Source organism: Branchiostoma belcheri, unplaced genomic scaffold (genome assembly GCF_001625305.1).
Source record: "Branchiostoma belcheri isolate BF01 breed outbred unplaced genomic scaffold, Haploidv18h27 scaffold26, whole genome shotgun sequence".
Lineage (NCBI taxonomy): Eukaryota > Metazoa > Chordata > Leptocardii > Amphioxiformes > Branchiostomatidae > Branchiostoma > Branchiostoma belcheri.
Genome location: NW_017803865.1, coordinates 2199121 through 2207261, shown reverse-complemented (window position 1 = coordinate 2207261; position 8141 = coordinate 2199121). Strand labels below are relative to the sequence as shown.

At 44.1% G+C, this 8141-nt stretch overlaps 1 protein-coding gene across 1 annotated transcript; it reads left to right on the top strand.

Annotated features, from left to right (window-relative positions):
• The first annotated feature begins 80 nt into the window (after nt 1-80).
• On the top strand, nt 81-7361 carry LOC109471902 (regulation of nuclear pre-mRNA domain-containing protein 2-like). Its single transcript, XM_019771351.1, has 8 exons — nt 81-204; nt 867-967; nt 1335-1390; nt 1977-2103; nt 2472-2570; nt 3074-3249; nt 3717-3936; nt 4399-7361. Exons 1-8 carry the CDS (start codon nt 101-103, stop codon nt 6534-6536), a joined length of 3021 nt encoding a protein of 1006 aa, XP_019626910.1. The 5' UTR covers nt 81-100; the 3' UTR covers nt 6537-7361.
• The last annotated feature ends 780 nt before the right edge of the window (nt 7362-8141 follow it).

Genomic DNA, 8141 nt, shown 5'->3' with positions numbered 1-8141 from the left:
TTTACATGTACTTTCTTGATGTAAAAGACTGAGTGTGTATTTTATTTTCCAATGACATTTTTATCCGTTTACAGCTAAGCCTCCAGAAAAGCTGAATCTGATGTACCTCTGCAATGATGTACTACAAAATGGACGAAGAAAGGGTGCTACGGCGTATAATGAGTCATTCAAGACTGTGCTTGTAGAAGCTGCATCACTCACCAGGTAAGGAGTAGACATATGCCACCATTACAAAAATTAATCTTGATTGTTGTTCCATGGACACTTGGCTAACTGTAAACAGTTTAACTATTATTGTACCCTCATCTTCATGGGAACCGGTTTTCTGCGCATTAAAAAGTTGCACATGAAAATCTTGCGCATGAAAAATAAAAGTCCTTGAAATATGTTTAAAAATATGCAGTACAAAATTCTTAGGCGGAAAAATATTGTCCAGTGTAGTATGATTTTCCATGTGTTAGTTACCCGAAATTTGTGTTTGAAAGTCTAGAATACAATAAAATGATATTGTTTCATGTAATTTTTTTCCAACTTTTAAGATTTAAGTTTAAGACAGCAAAATGTTTTTAAATCGCTCAGGAATCTGCTAATTTGCATATTTTCATGCACAGATTTTTCACGCACACAATCCCCCATCCCATCTTCATAACCTTTCCTAGTTATTGTTTGTTGTACTTCAATAGTGCATAGTGCAATTGATCTTTTCTGCCAGTGTAAAAGATTCTAATGATTCCTATGAAAAATATGCACAATGTTCTCTGTAAAAGGTATATCATGCTACCATTATGATTATGAAGGCTATACCTAAAAAAAGAGGTATAGTATTTATTAGATAATGACATCAAACACCGTCTCAACCTATGCAGGGATTCCTCCATCCGTAAGTCTGTAGACAGGATCTTCAACATCTGGGAGGAGCGGAGTGTGTATGACAGTGACTTCATCACACAACTTAAAGGAGCACTGGGTGAGGCTTCCTTTCTATTTTAGACGTTTGAACAGCAAGTCTTTTGTCATTCAACGTACTAGCAGTGTTTCCGCCAGAGGGCCGTCCACCCGTCATATGACGGCCTGGTGTCGTTTTGGACGGCCTGAACTCGAACAAGTGTAAACAAATGCCCCGCCCCCTCAGTTAATTTTCGCGACGTGTTCCCTAAGTTAATTAATTTTCGCGACCCGGCCCTTCCCAACTGGACGGCCTCTCAGCGGCAGTCTGGCGGAAACACTGCGTACTAGTATTTCATATGGTATTGTTTTTATGGTGTTTCAATACTAGTGTCAAGAAATCTGTAGTAGTGTAAGTGTCTAACAATCATCCATTGTTTACATTTCAGTGAGTTCAAAAGTTCGTCCCAAAAAAGTGAACACAAAGGTCCTTGCTGAGTTCAAGGTTAGTGATGGTCTATTGAATTGCAAAGTAGTACAGTTCATAAACAATTGAACATGAAAAAAACATCAGCTTCCATCCTGAATATGAAGAGGCAAAAAAAATTATTGGAATAAATGTTTAAGTCAACCTGTTCTATAGCGGGTCATTTAAAGATTATTACTCTATAACTGTCATTGGCTTTCTAATTGTCAGTTGTATATGTAGCCTGTGAGAAAAAGCAGCTGTCACAGATTGTAAGGGATTGCATGTAATGATACATGAAGCTATCAGTTAATGTTCTGTAGCTGTTATTTTCCTTAAGGCACCCAAAGCAATTTCAGGGCAGTAAAACTGATGGTATCGTAGGCTGTTCTAGCTATTTATTGAAGGTACAAAAAAAATAAAGGGACTCCAAGTGCTTAGCTTGTTTTTGGGGGCTGTTCCACGTTAAGTATGAAGTGATGACGAAATGTGCTAAGATTTCCTCATCAAGAATATATTTTATATTGCTGCCCTAATATTGAATTGGATGCTTTTTATATAATTATGTGTCATTGACATTCTATAACACATTTCATTAATATTTTGTAACAATGATTATCCCCAGCCTCAGAAGCTGATTGACAGCATCAGTTCCTTCAAACGACTGGAAGACGACGTGATATTCCGCCAGCAGCAGTTCAGCCAGCTTCGGGTGGACGTCACGAGTAGTGAAACACTCAAGCAGTTAAAAGGTATGTTAAACTTTGGTGGTATGCAACCATTTCTGTTACCAGCTACATCTGCAGTGCTCCAGACTAACTTCTAGGAGCACTGATCCTCCCAGGTCCCAACATTTGGGTGCACCAGCAAAAATTTAGGTGCACCACTATGAAGGTAGATCATCATATTGAGCATTAATTTGCAGGACATTGCACAGATATTTTTTTTTTGTATATAGGAATACTATATAGACCAGTGCAGGTAGACATCAGAAATAGCTGCAATTTTACCTGCACTAATCTCAGCCTATATACATGTAGATGGTATTTCAACCCCTGAAGAAGCTTACTCGTTATACCTGTGATCATGACTCATCCCGTGTTATGTCATCACTGCCTAGATCCGCATGGGCGTAATCAGTTCTTCAAAAAGTTTGGCGAGCTGTCATCAAGAGATGGCCTCCCGCAGCATCCTGAAAGGGAGTCTGCGGATTATACTTGTAAGGCCTGGATCTCTAATCTCCAAGCAGATGCGAGAAGGGAAGATTGTAGTGTTTTCTGACTGGGCCAAGTCCCTGATACAGTTACATATGTGTCATGAACTTAGACCAGTCAGAATACACTACCATCTTCCCTTCTGGTGTCTGCTAAGAGATTACGGAAAGTTGCTTACATACAAGCTTGCAAGGCCTGTAATACATGGGCACTAAGTAGAAGTGTTACATTGTTACAGGGCAATTTGTCAGATATACTGCCAAACACTAAAGGCTTCTTGTACAAGCAACCAGAGCAAGCTTTGTGGCCATTTGTTGTAACCATTAAACTGTTAAAGTTGCAAAAGAAATTTCCTTATTCAAAAAAGAATTCCTACAAAAAAAAACATTGAATTACTGTATATGAATTTTGTATTTGTTTTTGTCCCTATGGCCTTTGCTCTGGTAGCTATCATGTTCAGCTGCATGAGTACTTGTGATAGCAACTGTAATTCTGTTTTTCCTTTCAGATCGACAAGGAGGTAAGAAGTTCTCTGAGGAGTTTGACGAGGCGACAGTAAAACTGGAGGAGTTTGTGAAGAGCATGGACAAACAGCTGGCTGAGAGGAAAAAGATGGTAGAGTTGGTGGAGCAGGCAGAGATCTTCTACTCCACACAACACAGTGAAGCCAAGATTGTGGCAAATGTAAGTCTGGGGGGTTGATGAAGACTAGACTACCTTGAACTGGTAGGGAGGACTCTGTAGAACTTGTATTACATGTATCATGTACTTGTATTACATGTATCATGCTTCCCTTTGTTTTCAAAGCACCATCTCAGTTACCTAATAACATTATGCGACTAACAAGTTAAAACTGGATTTTGGGGGTACCTTATAGACTTTTTTTCCAAATAACACCATAATTTTACCCTAGAGCATTGAATATACTAAATCTTCTACAATTGTACTCCTGCACAGTCCTATTTTTCTCCTGGGGGATGCTTTTTATTCATAGTTGAGAATCAATAGTCAGTACATCTACATGTAGTTCTGATGTATATAGGTCTCATTCACTCCCTAGTAAAAGGGATTAGAGTGTGCTTGGTGCTTGGTAAAATTCTTTGAATAATTTAATACTTTTACTAACCCTACATGTTCTCTGCTTCTCTCAGGCCTACAAGAACTTTGGCACCAGAATCTCCAACTTTAAGAAGAGGATTGACCAGTACAAGAAGGACCTGCCTGACCCAGACAGTCCCATCCCCTCACCGTCTGAAGACGCCCCGTCCCCGGGGAGTACCCCTCCCCCTGAGGAACCCGACACCAGGGAGGTGGAGGACATGGACATCTCAGATGAGGACGAGGAGGGGAAGACTGCTTCAAATATTGTTGGTGAGTTCTCACGTCTTTTCCTACATTGGTACATGCACTCTTTTTTCATGTACAGAAACAGGGCTAAAGTGGTAAGTGCTTAGGTCCAGACATACACTTGTAAAGTGTATGTCTCTTGTTACTTACAGTAAATGCAGATGAAAGAGTCTTTAGTTAGCCTTGGATGGAAATAATGTAGGAAAAATTTGTGTTTTGTGTAATCAACTCAAAAATCAAAAATGGAGAAGAAGCTCTGTCTGGAATACAGTCATTTTCCCAGAAGATGTTAAATTAGATAAGGCTTACTTAGTAAGTTGCTGAGTACTAATTGCTTCGGTTGTTTTTCATGTTCAATGTTAGTTACTGATAATGATATTTGCATGCAAGGACAATGTGGTATTTTTGCACTGAAAGGAAAGACTTTTGCGTATTAAAGAGATGAGTTTAAGAGTCAGATTAAAAACTGTTCCTTCTCCCCAATAGCCGTTACCCCGAGCAAGTCCAGCATAACCAGGACAGGAACAGGCATCAGACCCTCCCACTCCCACACAGGACCTGCCAGCAAGAGAGCCAAGCTGCAGCAGAACGAGAAACCCACCGCAGCCTCTGCTGCCTCTGCCTCCGCTGCCGGCGCCAACATCCTGGAACTATTGCAAAACGTCGGGGTCACTGACCCCTCAACTCTCAAGAAAATGAACGCAGCTCAGTTAGTGTCTTTACTGTCAAAGACAGAGTCTAAGTCTGCTGCTCAAGGTAAGGAGTCCTCGGACGCTAAGAAGGGTCACTCCGCCAAGGATGAGTCAGCAGACACAGAAGAATTGAGTCCTGCTGCGGCATCAACAAGTTTTCTGTCGCAGGCCAGTCAGAAAGAGAAGCCAGCAGCAAGTGGGGAAAGTAGCTTAGATTCCAGGTTAAGGGAAATGATGAGCAATGCACCAAGTTTGCCTCAAGCAGTCTCGGGTCTTTTTGACTCACCAGTCAGGAAATCACACCAGGAGTCCCCAGAAGCTGTCGCCAGTAAACCAAGCAAAAATGCAACGACGGAAGGAAAGACTAAGCCCAGCCCTTCAAAATCCACTGTGTGGCCACAAAAGCCTGTCCCAGTTCAGCATGTCCCTGCCACGGTCCCCCCTGTCCCACCACAGCCCGATCTGGGCGGAGACAAAACACCAGAGGGTGGGGTGACTCCAGAGGGGGGTATGACACCCCCTGATGACATTGGGACCCCCCTCCATGATGAAGAAGGGGGTGCAACTCCTGTGCAAGATGAGGAACCTGTCGCCAACGCGCCCGATCTCTTATCTAGGTTGATAAACCAGACGAGTAGTGAAGGTGGTAGAACAGGACAGTCCGACTTGCTGTCTAAACTAGCAGGTTTGGTGAAACTCGGGAAGGGGGGCCAGGCAGAGACCCAGACTGTCATGAGCACAGGTCAGGGTGGTACCCCCCAAGGTGCCCCCATCTCCAGTGTTCTTCCCCCACATAACCAGATGGCAGGACTAGAGCAGTATCATCAACCAGACAAGGGCATGAAGGTAAAGCCTTCGTCTACTCCAAGGAGCATCCTGAAGAATGCAAACGGTCCCGGAGTAGCCTTACCTATGGGAACACCTCCTGGGGCTCCACCCAGGAGTATCCTAAAGAACAAGAACACCCCAGCTGTTGGGAGAGGCACTCCTGTAGGTGCCCCGCCTCCCAGGGGCATAGCACCGTTAGGGGGTGGGGTGGACAATAGCACAAGACTTCAGAGTCCTCAGGGTCTGGTCCCAGGGAATGGTCTTGAGTTTCAGGGTGTGGGGAGGGGAGGGGGGATGATGCCTCAGAGGTTACCAATGGGGGATAACCAGTTCAATGCTGGTGGACCACCAGTTACAAATGTACCCATACAGGGGCCGCGGATACCCACCGTCACAGATGGGAAGCCAGATTTCCGAGGGCAGCAGGTGCAGGGTACACAGCGAGGGCAGTTTGGTCAGGCCAACCACACAAACGAAGGAGGGTTTGGTCAGGGACAGCCCATTCAGCGGATAGGGGACGCAGGGGTTGGGCAGGGGCAGCCCATCCAGCGTCTCGGTGAACAAAATGAGTTAGGTACGGGACGTGGACAGCCCATACAGCGGTTAGGGGGGAGTGCCATGGCAGGTCAGCCCATTCAGCGATTAGGGGGTGGTGGTGGGACCTTCCGTGGACAAAACCCAGAAAGGAGACAGTCGATCGATGTTGTCCAGCGCGACCGACCACAGCAGTTTGACCGCGACCGGAACATAGACACAGGTACCCTGACTGCTGTAAACAGTGGCTCCCAGCCCAGTGTTCCCCAAGGCAACCCCATCGCTAGACTGGAACCCAGGTCTGAACCAGGGCCCAGCTTCGGGCCCAGAGACCCTTTCTACTCACCGCGGCCTCGGCAGCAAGCAAGTCCCAGGCCACATGGTCCCAGACAGGCGGGCCATCGCCTACCCGGGCCCAGACACCACGGCCCGAGGCCACACGGACCCAGACAGTTTGGGTTTGGGCCAAGGTCACCTGCTATCAGAAAACCCCCTCCCCCACCACCGTACCCACCACCCCCTGGTGCGTTCAGACAGAGACAGCCGTTCCAGGCCCGTCCCCGGTACTGAGGGTCTGTATTGTGAATATACCTGAATGTTATAATACGTAATATTAGCTCTAGCTGCTTAGCTGCATCAGATCAGTTTGTGGCTGTTATTATAGCCGACTGAAGTCTGTCACCAACCTTTGTGAACCCTAACACATTGTGTGATAGACCTACCCTACCAAGTGATTTTTGTTCAGTTCAGTTCTGTTGATGACACTCTCAATATGTAGATAAGGCACAGTGCCAAAAGTGGGGGCAAGAAGGGAGCCTAGAGAAATGGTCTTTTAATTGAAATACAGATAATCTGAATCCAAGCAGTAACAATAAGATAAATGCATTGTAGTGCCTGTATTTCATGTAAATCTATTACATTCTAGTCCACTTAAGTCCTCTACTTCATTCAATGCATTTTATGCCTCTTGGAATAGATAGAACAAACAACAACAGATGTTAATGCTAAGGAATGTGTGTATTCTACATTGTGTGTCTGAAGATAAGGTTTTATATCTGAAGATGTGTAAGAAGATGTAAGGGTTGTGAGTTGTTGGTAACTGTGAGTTTGTGGCTCCCTCTTTGCCCCAGAAGGCCCATACGTTAAAACAGTTCTAATACAGAGTAACCATGCCTCTATGAGAGTTTCCCTAGTAAAAGAATGATGTAAACGTTGTAAGTAATGACAGTTGTTGAAGAGACTGAATTTCTACGCAAAGTCGATAGTGGTGTACAGAGTAATTTCACTAACTAGAGGGAAGAACAATCAGTGGGCCTTGTACACTTGCCAAAGGCAGATGTAAAATTGCTGATGTATTGGCACAGTTGCAGAGATTAAAGTCCCAGTGTTTCTGTACGTGGTGTGGTCGTATCTCGTGTATTTGGTTGTAGCTGCTATTCTGAAGGAGACACCAGCTCCTAGATTAGAGGCGAGCTGGACCAACATCAAAGTATGGAAAAATGGTCTGTGCAAATTGCCTGTATGGACTTAGCTGCACATAGGTAACTCGATGAGATGATTATAGTATGGGGGTGGTGGGAAGGAAGCCAGGGGAGTACATGTTTTTAATATCTCAAGACGAATGTAAATGTGGCCGATTATTTGTATTTATTGTGTAAATAACACACGTTTTCTCTATGCAGATGTTTGTTTATTTATTAAGTTATTGAAACAATGATACGGACAGCAAAAATGGTGATATCCCTGTTAACGATAGTTGATACGCATACCTCGAAGCACAATCTACAATCTTCATCTGCTTGCCCTGCTTGGGTCAATGTTGCGTTTAGCCTTATCTACCAATCAGGTAGATTTAACCAAGCCCCACATTCAAAGTCTATTTACATGTTCATATTTCAAAGTCTATTTACATGTACATATATGTACAGTGTTAGCAGGTGTGCCCGAAAATTTACATTGTCGTAGAACTAATCTCCAGGTAGCAGTGAAGTGTACACCGTAAACAATGAGGTTAAAGTGATGTCCGGCTTTGGCCGAAATGTAGTAGTAGTTGAGACCTACTTATAGTCGGCGTGGGATTTAGTATCAATGGGTACGTTTATTGGGGTGTGGACGGGAGTGTCTTTTTGATGCAGTGAATGTGTAAACGGCCAAATTGAGGCTCCTTTTGGACTT